The 21,626-nt window shown below is 49.7% G+C and overlaps 1 protein-coding gene across 1 annotated transcript in view; it reads right to left on the bottom strand.

Annotated features, from left to right (window-relative positions):
* Positions 1–21,626, bottom strand: part of NRDC (nardilysin convertase) — a 1,316,087-nt gene that overhangs the window by 193,035 nt on the left and 1,101,426 nt on the right. The window contains exon 24 of the mRNA XM_085602630.1: positions 10,506–10,644. Within this exon, the coding sequence (XP_085458756.1) occupies positions 10,506–10,644 (139 nt within the window). The remainder of the gene's footprint in view (positions 1–10,505; positions 10,645–21,626) is intronic.

The following is a 21,626-nucleotide window of genomic DNA, read 5'->3' as shown; positions in this document are numbered from 1 at the left end:
CAGAGCACAACTTCGAGGATGCCTCAGAAGCTGCGCTGGAAGCAAGTAGCCAAATTTTCCGAGGTAGCCGGTCCCACGTCTCTCGTCGCCTCCACGGATCTCAGCTTTGCTGTGGATGTGGATCAGGGTTGGAGAAGTCTGGAAGTCAAGGCGCTGGTCGGTCTCTGCAGTCGGTTCCTCGTAGAACTTTAGGCAAAGCAAACGGCAGTTTGCTTGATGGTGCCTGTTTGCACAGGGTGGCCACTCCTTGGCCACAAGGGAGATTCTTCAGTCTTGTTCCGTAGTCGAATGTCGAAGGTCCAGAGTTTCTGTTCAAGTTTCAGTTATCAGGATAATCCAAAGTCCTAGGCAATCAGCTCCCACTCTTATACTAATCTGGGGGGCTGGGTTACCTGCTAGGTCCCTCCTATGGGTGGGACCACGGAGGGGGGTGGTTACACCCCCTTCCCTTTGTCCAGTTTCGCGCCAGGACTGGGGCTGGAGTGCCCCAGCACCGGTTTGAACCGGACTATGCATGGGACACCTTGTGTGCCCCAGGCAGTGTCTTGTTTCATTCATCCCTCCCTGCCCCAATACACTAAGTCCTGTCTAGGGTGGTGCTAGCACCTCCCAAGGCAGGAAACCTATTGTCCAAGCCTCCCTAGCTGGAAGGACTCCCAGCAGCAGGAGGCCAGACTTGTGTCTGTGGCAGCATCATCCATTTTGTGATGCTGGGGCTCGGGTTAACTTTAACCGGGTAATAGGTCTTCAACATGTCTTCTCCCTCTAGAAGGGAGGAATACTATCCTCATCGCCAGAAATGGTGTGGGGGTAGTATTCCAAAGTGTTAGACACCTTATACAACATGTTTTGATAAAGCCAAACCATAGTTACCATAACCGCGAGGATTATAAGGTACTTTAAGAGTATATGGTAGGCGATATCATAGAACAGCTATAAGGACATGGTTCCGAAAGCTGCAGACAGGCTCAGCTCATGCTAGAGCACCATCTTGCATGTTACCAAGCACTCTGCCTTCAGGATTGTTAAGGCCTGCCATAGGAGTGACTGATAGGTTACCCATGTGTCTATATATAAGGTAGGTATAGGAATACTACACCTAAGCAAGGGGTGGTTACACGACCTTGCCCCAGCTGAGTGATCAGCCAGTTGTGTCATAATGGAAGGCCAGGCCAGGGGTGGCATAATACATGCTGCAGTCCCTGGTAGGCCTAGGGTACACCTATGCCCTGGGTACCTAAGGTACACTGTACAGGGCCCTAGAAGGTGCTCCTTACCAATTGGGTTATGCACCTAATGTACATAATATGAATTTAGAGAGAGAACAGCTGGGCTGTGGGTCTGATTAGCAGGCCCACAGCCACATCTAAGTCAAAAAACAAAAAGTGGGGGTGAACATTGAAAGCAGACCCTACTCTCGTACAGGAGTGGTGGGGGGAGGGGGGGGGGGGGGGAGTATGAGAAGTTGGCCTGATGTATGATGTCACTAGTTCTAGTGTACACCTTATATCAGTCCAAACAACCCTTATGGTGATTGGTTGTAAAGTCAACCTTATAGACCAGCTATCCTAGTGGTAGCATGGACAAGAGCAGTCTTAGGCTAAACTCTGAATGGCATGTGAAGCCAGCTGTGATACCATATATAATCCCTTGAATACCAAATGAAAGGACACCACAACAGATATATATATAAAATAAAGTGTATTTATTCTAGTCAAACCCTCAGCACTATTTATGAGATTCGAGGTAAGTACAACACAGTCTTATTTAATCATACATTAAGTCACACAGGTAAGTAATACAGTTAGGCCCTAGGGGCCACGCAAACCATATACTAAAGAAGTGGTATAAGGACCACTGTCACGGAAATAGAATAGGCCTAGGCCTAGGGAATCGCTGGGGCTATACTACACTACCAACAGTTAGGAAGTGGGAGGCCCACGGGATTCCGGTGCAGAGTGGAAACACTCATGCGTAATGCGTAAAAGTCGATAGAATCACTAGCAGTTAGAAATAAGCAGTTTTAGGACACTTCTGGAGTAACTAGAAAGTCGAGACTCGGAAACTAGACCCTAGGATAGTCAATACCCTTGTGAGCACCGAAGTACCCAAGTTACCTAGCCCACAGGCTGCGGTTTATAGGTGTGAACTTGCGTCGGGTTTCGTCGTGGACTTCTATGGATGCCTGAAGGAAAGTTGCTGACAGGTAGTCAGTGAAGAGTGTCCGGTGGATCCCAAGGCTGGAATCAAGAAGAGAGGATACCTGCAAGCAGAAGGGACAGAGTCTGGGTCACTAGCCAGTGACCACGTGGAACCAGGAAGGAACCAGGTGTGTTAAGGCATGCCGTAGGAGTGGCTGATAGGTACACATGTGTCTATATATAAGATAGGTATAGGAATACTACACCTAAGCAAGGGGTGATTACACGACCTTGCCCCAGCTGAGTGATCAGCCAGTTGTGTCATAATGGAAGGCCAGGCCAGGCCAGGGGTGGCATAATACATGCTGCAGCCCCTGGTAGGCCTAGGGTACACCTATGCCCTGGGTACCTAAGGTACACTGTACAGGGACCCATAAGGTGATCCTTACCAATTGGGTTATGTACCTAAAGTACATAGTAGGAATTCAGAGAGAGAACAGCTGGGCTGTGGGTCTGATTAGCAGGCCTACAGCCACATCTAAGTCGAAAACCAGTAAAGCAAAAGCAAAAAGTGGGGGTGACCATAGGAAGCAGACCCTACTCTCCTACAGATGGGCACTACTCCTAATACGTACTTGAAAGGAAACTGGTGCAGAAGTCCACTACACGTTAGGTTTTTACTAATATCTACCAGTTTATTTTTTCGCAGCAGTTCAACCTGCTGACCTTGGCTTAAATGCAGCAGCTGATAAAAATCCTTGCCTGTGCTCAGTGGAAGATCAGAATGCCTTCTTCATATTGAGAGCACACAGGAAGTACCTCTCTTTCACTGCACAAAGCCAGCACTCTGTACCATCTCTTAGGTTTTTACAAAGAACTTGTCTCCAGTGGCAGATTTTTGGCAAAAAGAACAAGTTACTTGCTTTCGGTAACGCCTTTTCTGGTAGAGGCTCCATCTAACTACAGATACCCACCTTGTGAATTTCCCCAGGCGTCCAACTGGTCCTGGAGAATAAGTTACTAACCTCATCTGATAGAGACTATATCTAGCTGCAGTTTCATTACCTTTGAATTTCCCATGAGTCAGCCTTGATACGATTAGATTTTTTGTGAGCAGTACCTCTGTGTGCCGGTAGGTGGCGTTGATCGGCTCCGCATGCATCGACTGCAACTGAAATGATGGCGCAGCATTTATAAAAGAACCACCTAGGTGCGCTGACGTCAGTTACTGGTGTGCTGACGTCAGTTACTGGTGCGCTGACGTCAGTTACTTTTCACGACTTTCCATGCAAGAAGCGTGGAGCCATTAAGCACACTGATCACTGGTGTGGAAAACTATGGTCCTGAAAGGGAGCAGGTCATTAGCAGAGTGGGCAGTATGGGTGGTTCCGTAAGGAAAATGCCGCTAGATATAGTCTCTACCAAATAAGGCATCAGCAAAGATAAGTAACTTGTTCATCTGATAGAGATATCTAGCCGCAGATTCCTTACCTTTGAAAAGATAAACAAGCAATACCTTCCCGGAATTGGGTCTCCGGACCAATTTCACACAAGGACATCCTGCAGGACCGAACAAGCGAAGTGCCCATATCTATGGACCTGACTGTCCATACAGTAATGTTTGGTGAACATATGCAGGGAAGCCCACGGTGCTGTGACGAGGATGTCCAGGATCGAAACTCCACGTGCTAATGCAGTTTTGGCAGCTTTAGTTCTTGTGGAATGAGCTTGCAAGCCCTCGGAGGTTGCTTCTTAGCCAATGCGTAACAGATTTTGATGAAGAGCATGACTGTAGGAGGCAGACTTAGTATATGGTGCACTCCTATTAAAGTGATGCTCGTTGCATTAATCCAGGCAAAACGTATGGTGGTTTTAGTGGTCTTTGATAACCATAGTAAGCTCACAAAGTGGCAGCTGTGGAGAGCAGCCTTTAGGCTTATATTGAAGGAGTGTTCATCAGCTTGTTTTACTAGTTTAATCATGTGGTGTAGGTTAAAACAAAATGAACCACACAGTGCTAATGAACAAGTTACTTACCTTCGGTAATAATGTATCTGTAAGAAACATTAGTTAGTTAGATTCCTCACCTTAGAATATTCCCAGGCGTCAGGCTGGATCCGGAAAGTTTTTTGCAGCAATACCCCTTGCGCGTCGCTAGGCGTCGTCTGCGGCTCCGCGTCCGTCGTTGGCGTCGTGCGCCGGAATGACGTCGGAGTACTTAGACGCCGCCCTTGCGCGCTGACGTTAGTTCTTGTACATAGCTTTCCGCGCCAGGAACACAGAGCCATGCAAGAGACCGACACTGGTGCCAAAATATCTAGGGCCCTGAAAAGGATAGCCTTAACCCTAGATGTCAGTTCGCAGAACGGAGAGGATGGGTGGGTCGGTGAGGAATCTAACGAACTAATGTTTCTTACAGATACATCGTTACCGAAGGTAAGTAACTTGTTCATCTGAAAGATACACGTTAGTTAGATTTCTCACCTTAGAATAGATACCCCAGCAATACCAAACCCAGTGGTGGGTCTGCGAACCAAGATCACACCAGAAAGTCCTGGAGAACAGAACGGCCAAAGTAGCCATCTCTCCGGACTTGGCTGTCCAGGCAATAGTGCTTGGCAAACGTGTGCAGTGAAGCCCACGTCGCTGCCTGACAGATTTCCTGCAAGGGAACTCCCCGGCCCAGGGCAGTAGTAGCCACTGTGGCCCGGGTGGAATGGGCCCTCAACCCAACAGGAGGGTCCTTTTTTGCCAAGGAGTAACAAATTTTAATACCAACACGACCCACCGTGAGATGGTCCGTTTGTGTACCGCTTTCCCCTTTTTAGCTCCTACGTATCCAACAAAAAGTTAGTCGTCCACCCGGAACTGTTTGGTGCGGTCCAAATAAAAGGACAGCGCCCGTTTTGGGTCCAGACGGTGGAGCCTCTCTTCCTCTTTTGAAGGATGCGGAAAGAAGGTGGGCAACGTGACAGATTGCCCGATGTGAAAGGGGGTCACCACTTTTGGTAGAAAAGAAGGACGAGTCCGGAGGACAACCTTGTCCGGATGAACAGAAAGAAAGGGAGGCTTAGATGACAGAGCCTGGATCTCACTCACCCGTCTAGCCGAGGTGATCGCTACCAGGAAAGCAGTTTTCAGGGTCAGAAGACGAATGGGACAATTGTGAAGAGGCTCAAAAGGAGCACACATCAGAAAGGTCAGAACAAGATTCAAGTCCCACTGTGGCATTACGAAGGGGACAGGAGGGAACATGTGAGTAATGCCTTTGAGAAAACGTGAAACAACAGGGGACTTGAAAAGAGAAGGCTGATCAGGAAGCCATAAGAAGGCAGAGATTGCAGCAAGATAACCTTTCAAGGTGCCCAAAGCAGAGCCCTGCTGGGCCAAAGAAAGAAGAAAGAGGAGAACCTCAGAAAGAGGGGCGGAAATGGGATCCACAGCCTTTGCTGTGCACCATGCCACAAATTTGTTCCACCGGCAGGCGTATACCGTCTTTGTGGAGGGACGCCTGGCTGCCAGAATGACATCACAGACTTCAGGAGGCAAGTCAAATGGCATCAACTGCCGCCGCTCAATCTCCACGCATGGAGGTGGAGGCTGGACAGGTTCGGGTGGAGGACCGTCCCCTGCTGCTGCGACAGAAGGTCTTCCTGAAGAGGCAGTCGTATCAGGGGATCGATTGACATACTGAGTAGCTCGGGATACCAGAACCTTCGTGCCCAATCCGGAGCCACTAAGATAACTTGGGCCCGGTCGCGCCTGATCTTCTTCAGCACTCTAGGCAGAAGTGGTATAGGCGGAAAGGCGTACAACAGACCGCAACTCCACTCGCGACGAAAAGCGTCTCCCAGCGAGTGCTGCCTTGGAAACTCCAACGCGCAGAACTGCTGACATTGCGCATTCTCTTCGGTGGTGAATAGATCTAACCAAGGCTCTCCCCACTGCAGAAAGAGACCTTGCGCCACGTCCGAGTTCAGACGCCATTCGTGATCCATCATGCACCGGCGGCTGAGTTCGTCTGCTCTGGCGTTCAGAGAGCCCGCCAGATGTTGAACCACCAGGGTGATGCCCTGATGTTCCAGCCATGTCCAGAGGTGCAGAGCCACCTCACAAAGGGCCCACGACCCCACCCCGCCCTGTTTGTTGCAATACCACATGGCGGTGGTGTGGTCCGTGAACACCTGCACTACACTCCCCCGGACAGAGGGAAGGTATGCCTTCAGTGCAAGCCGGATCGCTCTCAGCTCCAAAAGGTTGATATGGAGCCGAGACTCCGCCAGAGACCAGAGTCCTCTGATCTCCGCCTCTCCCATGTGGCACCCCCATCCCAGGAGGGACGCATCCGTCTCCACTACGTGCTCCGGTTGGGGTAGGGAGAGGGATCTGCCACTGACCCAATCGCGGTCCATGAGCCACCACTGCAACTGACTTGCAGTGCCCTCTGCGATCAAGACACGGTCGGACAGGTTGCCCCGATGCTGGGCCCACTGAATCTTCAGGCCCTACTGCAGCGCCCGCATCCGCCACCTGGCGTGAGGTACCAGCAGGATGCAGGAGGCCATCAGACCCAGAAGCCGCATCACCAACCTGACCGAAACCCGGGACAGAGGCCGAAAGATAGGAATCAGGGCCTGAATATCCCGGACCCGCTGCTCTGGAGGATAAGCCCGGAACTGCTCCGAGTCCAGAACCGCTCCGATGAAGAGGAGCTTCTGGAAGGGACTCAGATGCGACTTCGGCACATTGATGGAGAACCCCAGCGAATGCAGGAGGTCGGCCGTAGTCTGGAGGTGGGAGACGACTGCCTGGGGCGAGCCCGCCTTCAACAAACGTTGAGATAGGGGAAGACTGGAACCCCTAATCTGCGCAGATGAGCTGCGACCACCGCCATCACTTTCGTGAACACCCGAGGGGCACTGGTGAGGCCGAAGGGGAGCACGGTAAACTGAAAATGCTCCTGGCCCACCGTGAACTGCAGGTAACGCCGGTGGGCCGGCAGGACGAGGATGTGAAAATAAGCGTCCTGCAAGTCCAACGCTACCATCCAGTCTCCAGGGTCTAGGGCAGCCAGAACCTGAGCTAAGGTGAGCATCATGAACCTTTCCTTCCGGAGGAAGACGTTGACGCTCGTGAGGTCCAAGATAGGGCGAAGGCCCCCTTTGCCCTTCTTGGGAACCAGAAAGTAGTGGGAATAGCAACCACGACCTACTTCTGGACCAGGAATGCGCTCGATGGCCCCCTTGGCCAAGAGGGCCGTAACTTCCTCCCGCATAAGATTCAAGTGATCCCCCGACATGTGGTGGAACTGCGGTGGCATAGCTAGAGGGGTCGTCTCGAAGGGGAGGGAGTATCCCCTTCGGACGATTTGCAGCACTCACATGTCCGACGTGATGGAACGCCAGTGGAGCAGGTGAGGGCGAACTCTGCCTTTCACTGGCGTGGAATGGGCCTGAAACCACGGACTAGGAGGGCTTTGAGGCGGATGCTGCCGAGGTAGATGTGGACTGACCGGCACGTTGTCCCCCAGTGCCGCCTCGGCGGAATCCACCTCTGCGATCGCGTGCAGGTTGGTTCTGTGGCCGGTGGCTAGGCGGACGTGAGGGGGCGCCCCTTCCTTGGCTACGAAAGGGCCGAAAAGCGGAAGTTTGCGGTCGCGGGGCCGAGAGGCCCAAGGACTTGGCCATAGCCCGGGAGTCCTTGAAGCGCACCAGCGCACTATCCGCCTTTTCGCCAAAGAGGCAACTGCCATCAAAGGGCATATCCATGAGGGTGCTCTGGACATCCCCTGAGAAAGACGCGGACCGCAGCCAGGCGTGGCGGCGGAGCGCCACCGTGGTCGACATCGCCCTACCCAGCGAGTCCGTAGTGTCTAGTCCACATCTGATAGCGTGTCGCGCTGCATCCCGCCCGTCGGCAAGAGCCTGGGCGAGCCGTGTCCGGGCCTCCTCCGGACACTGGGGCAGCACGTCCTCCACCGTATCCCACAGAGAGTGAGAGTAACGGTCCAAGAGACAAGCGGTGTTAAGAGACCGCAGTCCCAAACTAAGGGAGGAGAACAGCTTCTTACCGAACTGTTCAAGTCTCTTGGATTCCCCATCCGGGGGAGCGGACGGGAAGGAGGACTGGGAAGTATAGGCCTGGATAGCCAGACTCTCGGGCGTGGGGTGCTGGGACAGAAACTGGGGTCGCCCGGTGCAGTTGGCCTGCAAGGCCAGAGGGTCCTCAGACCCCTCCCAGTCGTCACCGTCATCCGATTCCTGGTAAACAGGTGGAATGATCGGAGCCGGGCGAAAGATTAGATTGTCACCCATTGGCGTCGGATGCGGCGCCGGGCCCAGACCGGGACTGAACCGGGGAACGGTGTCTTCCGAAGGCGGCGCCGGGAGGTGGTACCGGAGTGGACGCCGGCAGAGGGGTCGTGAGGTCGACCGGCGTTGTCTGGGATCCAGGCCTGGATCCCACTGGGACCTGCGACGTCGGGACCGGAGTCAACGACCGGGCCAGGGCCGGAGCCGCCGGCCCGCTAGGCCCCCCAGTCGAGCCCGCGGGGCCCCAAGGCACGCCGGCAGGTGTCGACGGCAGAGCCAGGCCTCTCATGGCCGAGAGGAAGGCACTGGTCTCTGCCGGAGTCGCCAGGGACCAGCGGGTATGGGGACGGATGCTACTCCTGCGGCTCCGACGGAGCCAAGTGGGCAGCACCACCCGAACCCTCAGCCGAGTCGCGCGACTGGCGAGGGGAGCCCGAAGAGCGATGTCGTCTCTTTGACTTCTTACCATGCTTCGACTTACCCGAAGACTTGGAACCGGACGAGTGGTGGTGACTGCGGCTCCGCGACCAGTCCCTCGACCGGGACCGTGAACGGCGCGGAGCCGACTGCCGGAACTCCAGGAGCTTTGCGGGACCGCTCCCGCCTAGACTTCGAAGTCAGGACCCGGCAGTCGAGGCACGACTCGGAATGGTGGTCGGCCCCCAGGCAGAAAAGGCACCGGCGATGGTGGTCCGTAACCGACATCAGTCGGTGACAGGAGTCACAGGGTTTGAAACCAGGCATCCTACCGGCACCAGAGTCGAGTCGACAAGATGACCAAAAAGAGTCAAAAAAGTTTGGTCAAAAAATGACTAAGGGGTAAGCTCTTCCCGTATTGGCGCTGTCTGGCACGGAAAAAAGAAGAACTGACGTCAGCGCGCGAGGGTGGCATCTAAGTACTACGACGACGTCATCCCGGCACACGACGCCGACGACGGACGCGGAGCTGCAAACGACGCCTAGCGACATGCAGGGGTATTGCTGACGAAAAACGTTCCGGATCCAGCCTGACGTCTGGGGATATTCTAAGGTGAGGAATCTAACTAACGTGTTTCTTTCAGATATCAGCATGCAACCATGCACTTGCCAATGGGGTCTACTTGCCTCTAAATAGTAGAAAAAAAAACAACGTGGTGTTTGTACTGTTAGGACCTTTAAAACATGAAACTACAGGTGCGACCTTTCAATATCATGCACCCTGCCTTCAGGGCTCAGTAGACCTGCTGCAGAAGGTGACTTACAGATATTAAAGAGGAAGGCTTGGGCTATGCCATGGCTTCAAAGGGTCCCAGTCCACTAGTGACATTTAACTTTGAGGCCCTGGGTACCATATACTGGTAAGTTGAATGTGCTAATCAGGATTTGTAACCAATTTGACAGGGTTTTAAGGGTCAAAGCACATGCACTGGGGCCTGTTTAGCAGGGTCACATTGTACAGCGTTTGAAACTGATTTAGTCCCAAAAACAAAATAGGGGTGAACATGCGAAAAGAGGCATTTCCTCACGTGTGGTATCCTAAGACCACCTTCTCAGCAACTAACACTGTTTAAAAATTTACAGTAGCAGAAAAAAATTAGGGTCAAATGTGCCTCAAGAATTTTAATGCTCAAAAAATAGTGTTTGCAGATGAAGGCTTAAGGGTCTCTCATTCTCAAATTTGGAAGGAACTGAACATTTCCTATTTTTGAAAGAACCTCTAAATATTGAGAGAAAACCAATGATCAAGTCTACTTCACCAGAAGAACAGTAATGTGGAGGATAAATCAGTCAGTGAAATTTACCCCAAATGTAGAATTTAGAGGATTTTCGGTTCCTTTCACACTAAATGAGGAGCTAACTATTTAAAATGTATTATGATGTCTCTAATTTCTCCCAGCCCATCTCACCAACTCCCACCACAAGGCCTATTATTAGCATATGGCTACTTAGAGAACATCCATGTTGTAGAAGGTCGGTTAACAAATGTCTTAGTAGCTACATCAGTACATATTAAGTTATAACCTCTTTAAACGTGTCCAAAGGATGCCACTTAAAAGTGCAATGTTTCACTAACCTGGTAATAAACTGTGACCTCAGAGTTGGCATCTCCTTTGTTCAAGGACTTCACTTTACACAGATGGTGAGCACTAGGAAGTTTTACCACCTGAAACTGTACCGGGACTGTTTCGGACAATGGTTGAAATTTCAGTTGCCTGAAGAGAGAAATTAAAAAAAGAATTATGTCATAGCCACTAACTGGACAAATACTCCAATTGTGTTAGCAACTCAGACCCCGTTTCTCGCTGAAACTTGCAATCTAGTAAAAACCAGGGTAGTACAGAAAAGTAATGAAAGGTGAAGAGAGTGCTAGCCAATCAGACATATGACATTTATGGAAAGGAGAGTGATAGCCAATCATACATCACAATTTACCATTTGGGCAATTTACAAGAACAACAATGAATAAAGCACAAACAATGATATGTAAAGGAGACACATTGTCTTGTATATAACAGACAAGTCATTTTAAAATTAATTAGCTTTGGTATTACGTTAGGTCAGACATTCACAACTGCAGCCTCTTTTCTGTGACACGAGATCAGTCCTCAAGATAAAAAGCAAAGATTTTTCACTTTGTAAGCGGAGGTCAATTTTCCACCTCTACAACTTGGTTTCGAATGGTGTTCATAGACGTTCAAGTGGTGCATAGAAAGGAATATGCTACTTACCAGTATGCATCTGTTCTTGGCATGTAGAGCTGCAGATCTACACACTTTTGCATAGATCGCCATCTGGTGTTGGGCCCGGATGTTTGCAGTTTGTTTTACCTCTTGGAAAGTCTTTGGAAGTCACGAGGTCGGTGACTCCTCCCTTGGTTCGTATTGCGCATGGGCTTCGGCTTCATCCTCCAACAGGGAAAGATGGAGAGTAGTAATAATAGTAAAGAAACCCATGTGTGTTGTATCTAAATAAGATAGACTGGAACAGATACAGGTAGCAGGGGAGGCGGGTGGGCGTGTGTAGATCTGCAGCTCTACATGCCAAGAACAGATGCATACTGGTAAGTAGCATATTCCGTTCGAGGCATATGAGCTGCAGATTACACACTTTTGCATAAGACTATATAGCAGTTCCCAACCTTAGCGGCGACCACCGGTATCCGTTGCAGTGGTTTGAAATAGTGTTTTTAGTACAGCCTGGCCCACACTAGCTTGTTGCTTGGTTTGCACATCTACACAGTAATGTTTAGTGAAAGTGTGCGGTGTTGACCATGTAGCTGCTTTGCAGATATCATCTAATGGGATGTTCCCTAGAAAAGCCATAGAAGCCCCTATCCTTCATGTAGAGTGGGCTTTAGGGGGAACAGATAGCGTTCGTTTTGCTTTGTGGTAGCAAATCTGTATGCATTTTACAATCCACCTAGCTATCCCTGATTTAGAGATGGGGTTGCCTTTGTGTGGTGGAGAGAAAGAGACAAATAGTTGTTTGGTCTTTCTGAAAGGTTGTGTTCTTTGAATATAGTAAAGTAAGGCCCTTTTAACATCTAGCGTGTGTAGAGCCCTTTCTGCAACAGTTTGAGGTTGCGAGAAAAAAAAACGGTAATTCTACCGATTGGTTTAGATGGAATGGGGAAATGACTTTGGGTAGGAATTTTGGGTTGGTACGGAGGACAACCTTGTTCTGGTGTATTTGGAGAAAAGGTTCTTGTATAGTAAGTGCTTGTATCTCACTGACCATTCTACGGGAAGTGATGGCTACAAGAAAAGCTGTTTTCCATGTGAGAAATTGCAGTTCACATTTATGCAAGGGTTCGAAAGGTGGTCCCATTAGCCTTGTGAGAACTATATTTAAGTTCCACACAGGTGAGGGTGGTACTCTGGGGAGAATTATTCGTTTGAGGCCTTCCATGAAGGCTTTAATGGCAGGCACTCTGAAAAGTGATAGGTGCTGTCTGTTTTGTAGGTAAGCGGCAATTGCTGCAAGGTGTAGCCGAATGGATGTATATGCTAGGTTACACCTTTGTAGATAGAGTAAGTAGCATATGATGTGCTGTATAGATACGTCTAGAGGGTTTATTGTGTTGTTATGGCAATAAACAACAAATCTTTTCCACTTTGCAGCGTAGCAGGCTCTAGTGGTAGGGCGTCTAGCTTCTCTGATGACGTTCATACAGTCAGGGGGAAGGTTAAGGTATCCGAATTCTAGGATCTCAGGAGCCAGATCGCAAGGTTGAGCTGAGCTGGGTCCGGGTGTTTGATCTCTCCATGGTTCTGGGTTAGGAGGCATGGTGAGAGGTGTAACTTTTGATGTGGCACTACCGAGAGTTCCAGCAGCGTGGTGTACCACGGTTGTCTGGCCCATGTTGGAGCTACTAGAATCAGTGTGAGGGAGTGCTGTTGTAGCTTTGGCACCACTAATGGAATTAGTGGGAGAGGTGGAAAGGCGTACGCAAATTTGCCTGACCAGTTCATCCATATTGCATTGCCTTTGGACAATGGGTGTGGGTATCTGGCAGCGAAGCTTGGGCATTTTTTGTTTTCGTGGGTGGCGAAAAGGTCTATGTGTGGATGCCCCCACATCTGAAAGAACGGGTGAAGAACCTGCGGGTGAAGTTCCCACTCATGGATCTGCTGCGTCTGTCTGCTGAGCAAATCTGCTATGGTGTTTTGGACTCCTGGGACATGTTGGGCTAGGAGAAAGATTTTGTGTGGAATTGCCCATCTCCATATGCTCTGTGCTAGTTGAGAGAGCTGTGGAGAGTGTGTGCCGCCTTGCGCCTTGTTTTTGAATGTAGTACATGGCCGTCATGTTGTCTGCGAATAAGGACTGCCTTGCCTAAAATCTGTGTCTGAAAGGATTTTAGGGCTAGAGAGTGTGAGAAGTTGGCCTGATGTATGATGTCACTAGTTCTAGTGTACACCTTATATCAGTCCAAACAACCCTTATGGTGATTGGTTGTAAAGTCAACCTTATAGACCAGCTATCCTAGTGGTAGCATGACAAGAGCAGTCTTAGGCTAAACTCTGAATGGCATGTGAAGCCAGCTGTGATACCATATATAATCCCTTGAATACCAAATGAAAGGACACCACAACAGATATATATATAAAATAAAGTGTATTTATTCTAGTCAAACCCTCAGCACTCTTTATGAGATTCGAGGTAAGTACAACACAGTCTTATTCAAGCATACATTAAGTCACACAGGTAAGTAATACAGTTAGGCCCTAAGGGCCACGCAAACCATATACTAAAGAAGTGGTATAAGGACCACTGTCACGGAAATAGAATAGGCCTAGGCCTAGGGAATCGCTGGGGCTACACTACACTACCAACAGTTAGGAAGTGGGAGGCCCACGGGATTCAGGTGCAGAGTGGAAACACTCACGCGTAATGCGTATAATCGATAGAAATAGTACAGTTCTGAAATAAGCAGTTTTAGGACACTTCTGGTATAGCTAGAGAGTCGAGACTCGGAAACTAGACCCTAGGATAGTCAATACCCTTGTGAGCACCGAAGTACCCAAGTTACCTAGCCCACGGGCTGCGGGTGCATAGGTGTGAACTTGCGTCGGGTTTCGTCGTGGACTTCTATGGATGCCTGAAGGAAAGTTGCTGACAGGCAGTCAGTGCAGAGTGTCCGGTGGATCCCAAGGCCGGGATCAAGAAGGAAGGGTACCTGCAAGCAGAAGGGACAGAGTCTGGGTCACTAGCCAGTGACCACGTGGAACCAGGAAGGAACCAGGCGGTGTCGTGAAGATTGCAGGTGAAGAGGTGAAGCTTGTCGCAGCAGCCACGGGTACCAGGAGACGTCGAGGACAACCAGGACCAGGAGGTGAGCTGTCCCACGAAGGCTATTGCCGTCGAAGTCGAACTAGGACTCACCAAGCCTTGGCAAGCGGAACCCACGAAGAATGGAGGACTTGCTTCTGGTGCAGACCAGGAAGGTCTGGGGTGCTTCTCTTTGGCAGAGGAGCAGGAGCCAGTCTGGAGGAGCCAAACCAGCAGTGAAGATTTAAAGGTGTGTCGTCGCAAAGGCCGCTGGCCAACGGGCAAGTAACCGGACAGACGCGGCAAGCAGGAAAATGCAGAAGGGCCCCACGCAGGACTCGTGGAGTGTGGGGGGCTGATCTTCGGTGCAGATGGTGCTTGGGGTTGGGGCTTCTCAATCCCCGGTGCACAACTTCGAGGGTACCTCAGAAGCTGCGCTGGAAGATACTCGCCACTTTTCCCAGGTAGCCGGTCCCACGTCTCTCGTCGCCTCCACGGATCTCAGCTCGGCTGGGGATGTGGATCAGGGTCGGAGAAGTCTGGAAGTCAAGGCTCTGGTCAGGCTCTGCAGTCGGTCCCTCGTAGAACTTCAGCAAAGCAAAGGGTAAGTCTCTTGATGGTGCCTGTTTGCACAGGGTAGCCACTCCTTGGACACAAGGGAGATTCTTCAGTCTTCTTCTTTCGTCGAATGTCGAAGGTCCAGAGTTTCTGTTCAAGTTGCAGGTTCAGGATAATCTAATTTAGCAGGGACCAACTAGCTACTAATATACTGGGCTAGTGGGCTGGGCTACCTGCAAGGTCCCTCCTATGGGTGGGACCGGGAAGGGGAGTGGCTACACCCCCTTTCCTTTGTCCAGTTTCGCGCCAGAGCTGGGGCTGGAGTGCCCCAGCACCGGTTTGAACTGGACTATGCATGGGACACCTTGTGTGCCCCAGGCATGTCTCATTCCTTTCAGCCCTCCCTGCCCCAATACACTAAAGTCTGTCTGGGGAGGTGCTAGCACCTCCCCAAGCAGGAAACCTATTGTCCAGGCTTCCCTGGCTGGGAGGGCTCCCAGCAGCAGGAGGTCAGACTCGTGTCTGTGGCAGCAGCATCCATTTTGTGATGCTGAGGCTTTGGTCAGAGTTAAACAGCAAAGTAGGATTTTAACATGTCTCTCCCTCTAGAAGGGGGGAATAATATCCTCATCACCAGAAATGGTATGGGGGTATTATTCCAAAGTGTTAGACACCTTACACAACATGTTTTGATAAAGCCAAACCATAGTTACCATAACCGTTTAAGATTATAAGGCACTTTAAGAGTATATGGTAGGCTATATCATAGAACAGCTATAAGGACATGGTTCCGAAAGCTGCAGACAGGCTCAGCTCATGCTAGAGCACCATCTCACATGTTACCAAGCACTCTGCCTCCAGGATTGTTAAGGCCTGCCATAGGAGTGGCTGATAGGTACACATGTGTCTATTTTAAGGGTAGATATAGGTATACTATATCTAAGCAAGGGGTGATTACACGACCTTGCCCCAGCTGAGTGATCAGCCAGTTGTGTCATAATGGAAGGCCAGGCCAGGGGTGGCATAATACATGCTGCAGCCCCTGGTAGGCCTAGGGTACACCTATGCCCTGGGTACCTAGGGTACACTGTACAGGGTCCAATAAGGTGATCCTTACCAATTGGGTATGTACCTAGGGTACATGGAGTCCATTTTAAAGAGAGAGCAGATAGCCTGAGACCCTGAATGGCAGGATCTCAGGCCAACTAATTCGAAAAACCAGCTAGACACTAGGCAAAAAGTTGGGGGTAACCATAGTCAGATATCCACCTTCCTACAGAGAGATTGCCAGTAACTGCAGATGGTTGATGTGGCGTAACTTTTGTTGCGGCGTCCATGTGCCCTGCACTGTGAGGTGTAACAGATGAGCTCCCCAGCTGGAGAGCGATGCATCTGTTAGGATTATTTGTGGAACCGGGTCCAGGAACGGTGGACCTCTGGAAAGATTTGTGGTGTTCCACCACTGCAGAGAGCGATGGGTGCGACCGTCTACCAGCACCAGATCTGTCAGTTGCCCCTGGGCCTGGTTCCATTGGCGCGCTAAGCACTCTTGGAGTGGACGCATCTGGAGTCTTGCATGAGGCACTATGAAAATGCAAGAGGCCATCATCCCTATTAGTTGCATAAACACTCTTGCTGGGAGAGAGTGTTGAGGTATGAATCTTTGACGCAAAGCCTGAATGCTTGCAATCCTGGCAGTATTGGGGTAGGCTATGGCTTTTGAGGTGTCTATAGTGGCACCGAGGTATTGCTTTGTGTGGGATGGTATTAGCTGGGACATTTGGTGGTTCACCGTGAAGCCTAGCTGGTCAAGTAGTTGGATTGTAGAGGCGGTGTGATGTACACATTGGTTGTAGGACGTGGCTTTTATTAGCCAGTCGTCCAAATATGGGAAGACGTGAATGTGCTGTCGTCTGAGGTGTGCCGCCACTACCGCTAGGCACTTGGTGAATACCCTTGGTGCTGTTGTGACCACCAATGGGAGCACCTTGAACTGGTAGTGTTGCCCGTCCACTACAAATCTGAGGTACTTTCTGTGAGCATGGCGTACCAGAATGTGAAAGTATGCGTCTTTCAAGTCCAGTGTGGTGAGAAAGTCGTTCTGAGAGAGGAGCGGAAGTACCTGCTGAAGTGTTACCATGTGAAAATGGTCCGAATGTATGTATGTGTTTAGAGGCCGGAGATCTAAAATAGGTCGTAGAGTCTCGTCTCTTTTTGGTATCAGAAAATATAGGGAGTAGACGACTAAATTTTGCTGATTGGCGGGGACTTGTTCTATGTGATGTTTTTGTAGGAGGGAGATTACCTCCTGTTTTAGTAACGTGGAATGTTATTGTGGCATTGGGCGTTGCCTGGGTGGAATGTTTGGGGGGGTAGATGTTAATTCTAGGCAGCACCCTGAACGAATAATTTGGGTCACCCATCTGTCTGCGGTGATGGTCTCCCAGACGTGAAGGAAATTTTGTAGCCTGCCCCCGGCCGGAGTGGGATGGTCTGGAGGGAGCGGGGGAAAGTCATTGGGTAGGCGGTGTGGCAGAGCGGCCGGTATTTGTTTTGCCTCTGCCTTTATTGTTATTGCCCCTATAGCCGCCTCTTTGATAACCCCTTGTGAAGGTGGATTGAGCAGGAGATTTGTAGGAAGTGGACGCACTATCTGAGGAGTAGCCTCTGGCCGTACCCCGATAGGAAGAGCGGCGAAAGGAGCGCCTAGGAGGGTGTGACTGCAGGGCTCCCATAGATTTCGCCGTATCTGTGTCCTTCTTCATCTTCTCAAGGGCCTCATCTACCTTTGGGCCGAATAGGTGTTCTTGATCAAAGGGATGATTTAGAATGGAGGCCTGTACCTCAGGTTTAAAACCTGAAACCCTCAGCCAAGCATGGCGACGGAGGAGGACGCTAGTGTTAATGGCCCTGGAGGCTGTGTCTGCCGCGTCTAAGGCACAGCGTATAGAGGTCTTAGTTATGGTTTTACCCTCTTGAATTAATTCATTCGCCCTATTTTTGTATTTTTCTGGGAGATGGTGCATGATGGTTTCTAGTTCATCATAATGCGCCCTGTTGTATCTGGCCAATAGCGCTTGAGTGTTGGCAATACGCCATATATTGGCTGCCTGTGACGCAGTGCGCTTTCCTGACGCGTCCAGTAGCTTTGACTCTTTGTCAGGTGGTGGTGCTTCGCCTGACGCCTGGGAGTTTGACCTCTTCCGTGCAGTGGAGACCACTAGGGAATCTAGTAGTGCTGGCCCTTTGATATAGGCAGGATCTGTGGGGGCAGCTTTATACTTTTTCTCTATGCGTGGGTTAATGACCCTAGCCCTGACTGGGTCTTTAAAGACCTCTGGCGCATGTTTTATTACCCCCTTGAGCACAGGTAGTATGGAGGTAGACCTATGTGCGGTATCAAAGGTGTCGAGGAGGAAATCTTCCTCTACCGGGTCAGTGTGTAGCTCTACCCAGTGATAATGTGCCGCCCTCTGAAGTAGGTGGTGAAAACCTAATGAGTCTTCAGGTGGAGATGGCCTGGATGGGTAAAGGGCATCTTGTGGGACATCTGGGATGTCTGGATTGTTATAGTGGTCCCATGGGTCTGGGGATCCTGTAGGGGTGGGGTCTTGTGGCACATCCCCTGGATCGTAATATGGGTCCCCCGATCATCATCGTCCGGAGACGGGGTCGGGGAGCGATGAGGCGGGGGTGGAGAAGGCGGAGGTGGGGCGGAGGTGGAGAGGGTGGAGGAGGTGGGGAAGGCACTCTGAAAGGGGAGGTAGCAGAGTCTTTCCTCTTTGGAGGCGGAGCCGGTTTGTCCAAATGTCTCTTTTTTGAAGAGAGTGCCAAATGTCCAGTTTTTGGATCCTTGGTAAGAGTCATCGGCTTCGGAAGCACTGACGAGGTCCTCTTCGGTGCGCTGCTGTCCCGGAGATTCGCCGTCGTCCCCGAAGATGTCGACTGGAACGGAGGTCGAGGAGTGCGCCATGTTTCGTCTGGCCCTTCGATCTCGGATAGTCTTCAATCGAAAAGACTTGCAGGCGGGACAGTCTCGAGCCTCGTGTTCAGGGGAGAGGCAGAGGTTGCACACCTCATGAAGATCGGTGTGGGGGAATTTGGACCTACATCGAGGGCACTTCTTGAATGGAGTTCTTTCCATCAGCCGGGACCGGAGCTTGGATAGGCCCGAAGGTCGCCGGCGACGACTGGAATCGAAGATGTGTCGAAGAGAAGGTGATTGAGGAGATCTGGTATCTAAACAATACCGCGATGAGCGAGGATTCCGCTTCGATCGTTGAACTGGAAATGTTCGGAACCGGAGCACGAAGTATTACATCCGAGCCCGATGGCGGAAAAAAACAATCTGAGGATGTAGCCGAAGCCCATGCGCAATACGAACCAAGTGAGGAGTCACCGACCTCGTGACTTACAAAGACTTTCCAAGAGGAAAAACAAACTGCAAACATCCGGGCCCAACACCAGATGGCGATCTATGCAAAAGTGTGTAATCTGCAGCTCATATGCCTCGAACATAAACTTTTCAGCAATGAAGAGAGGTTGGCAGTAAATATAAATACTGGTATTACAAAACAGTAATGAAGGTCATCATAGCAAAATGGTGAAGCAACATAGGATGATCAGTAACTGAGGATTTCCCTAAAATACTCACTTAATATGAAAAAGTGACTCCTCTAAGGAAAAGCTTGCTCTCTCTTTCATTCAGACCTCTTTCTCATACCACTTGGATTCCATTTACTACATGGGAAGAGCCACGAGCACCAACCCAAGTAACCAAAAATGGAACTTTGACCACTAAACAGGAATCAGTCTTAAACAGAATAGAAAAGAACAAAAAAACTGAAGTGGGTGTCACGAGGCCACTTGGAGAGGACAAATATAAGTGGATGGCAGGTCTTGAACACCAACAGTGGTGGGCCGCATTAATGTACGAGTTACTTACCTTCGGTAACGATGTATCTGGTAGAGATGATTCTAGCCACAGATTCCTTCACGTAGAATTAATCCCAGGCGTGAGACTGGATCCGGAAACTTTTTTGCCACAGCATCCCTGTGCGCTGGGGCGACATCACGCGACTCCGCCCAGGTGTCATCCGCTTACGTGACGTCAGCGAGGTCACATAAGACCCGCCCCGGCGCGCCTATGTCAGTTTTCTTCGGAGAACTTTTCCGCACCACAACGCGGAACCACCAGATAAGCATTTGCAATGCAATAGGTCTTGCATTATTAAAGTTTGATCTATTGGCATTTGATAAATAATGCAACACCAATAGCTCAAACTTTAATAATGCGAGACCTATTGCATTGCAAATGCTTTTCTTTGTGTGTAGTGGAGTGCGATATAAAGTAAATTGGATGATTTTCCATTAGAAAAATATATAAACCTCCCTCACCTCTCAGGCGACCCTCTGGGTCCCTAGCCCATAATATGAATTTTAACAAGCTCAACACGCCCCCTCCACTCCCAATGCGTGAAAGTGACACCTTGCCTGCCCACATTCAGCATCATTTGTTTAAAGACCCAGGCTCACCATCTCTTCCAAGTCACTTGTGAATGAGGAGTGTTCGTGTGCGTAGAGCGGACCAAGGTTTATAGCGAAAATAACTTGTTTTATACAGCGCTTCAAATCAAAGACTTGAAGTCTCCAAGGGCTGTAAACAATAGGTGTTCCTTAACTCCAACTGTATGGCAGCTTATATCTTCCCTATTTAAGGACGAGCGGCAGAGAAGACCTTTTGCGGGATTCGAGGTCGTTACCTCCAGGTAACAGTAGATGTTAGTGGTGAGCGTTTAAATGTGGATCATCCGGCTGATAGTTGGGTGGTTTATGGCCTTTGAAAACAGCGCGCACCTGGAGCCCTTCACTCCCTTCTGGTTCATAAAATAGCGCCTTCAATTATTTTCCAATAAAGGCCCCGCAGTGTGATTTACAGCGCCTGTACCGTTAATTGAAATGGGTTTGTCCGGTTGGTTCATTCAGACACTGTTCTTTTTGGGGGTATTTATTCCCCTAGTCCTAGAAATAATTGACTATGTGGCGGAATCATTCGAAATGTTACTGAAACAAGAAGCCAGTGGACATGTTCTCATTTTTATAAGTAAACCAAGAATGGCGCCCGAAGGCTCTGTGCAGAAATAACTCATGATAAAGACCCTATTGTCAAGAAAACATGAAGGAAATTTGGGGACAGCAATATAATTAACTTCCACTGCACGTGTGTGAATTTGTAGACGCAAATAAGAAAATGTTGATTTTTGGAGAGTTTGGAACTGCTTTGTGCTGTGTGATGTGCTGGAAAACTGGGAATTTTATTTCAGGCGGTTTTTAGTAAATGTGAAAATTACGGACGCGCTGCTTCACACACCGAAATGTATTTGGTAAACCTTCCACACCCTTACAAGTTGAATGCATGCCAGTTTTATAACTATTGTGAGAAGTTGGCCTGATGTATGATGTCACTAGTTCTAGTGTACACCTTATATCAGTCCAAATACCCTTATGGTGATTGGTTGTAAAGTCAACCTTATAGACCAGCTATCCTAGTGGTAGCATGGACAAGAGCAGTCTTAGGCTAAACTCTGAATGGCATGTGAAGCCAGCTGTGATACCATATATAATCCCTTGAATACCAAATGAAAGGACACCACAACAGATATATATATAAAATAAAGTGTATTTATTCTAGTCAAACCCTCAGCACTCTTTATGAGATTAGAGGTAAGTACAACACAGTCTTATTTAGGCATACATTAAGTCACACAGGTAAGTAATACAGTTAGGCCCTAGGGGCCACGCAAACCATATACTAAGTAAGTGGTATAAGTTGCTGACAGGCAGTCAGTGAAGAGTGTCCGGTGGA

The sequence above is a fragment of the Triturus cristatus genome, chromosome 4_2 (assembly GCF_964204655.1).
Source record: "Triturus cristatus chromosome 4_2, aTriCri1.1, whole genome shotgun sequence".
Taxonomy (NCBI): Eukaryota; Metazoa; Chordata; class Amphibia; order Caudata; family Salamandridae; genus Triturus; species Triturus cristatus.
Note: the sequence above shows the minus strand (reverse complement) of the source record. Positions and strands in the feature narration are given on the sequence as shown.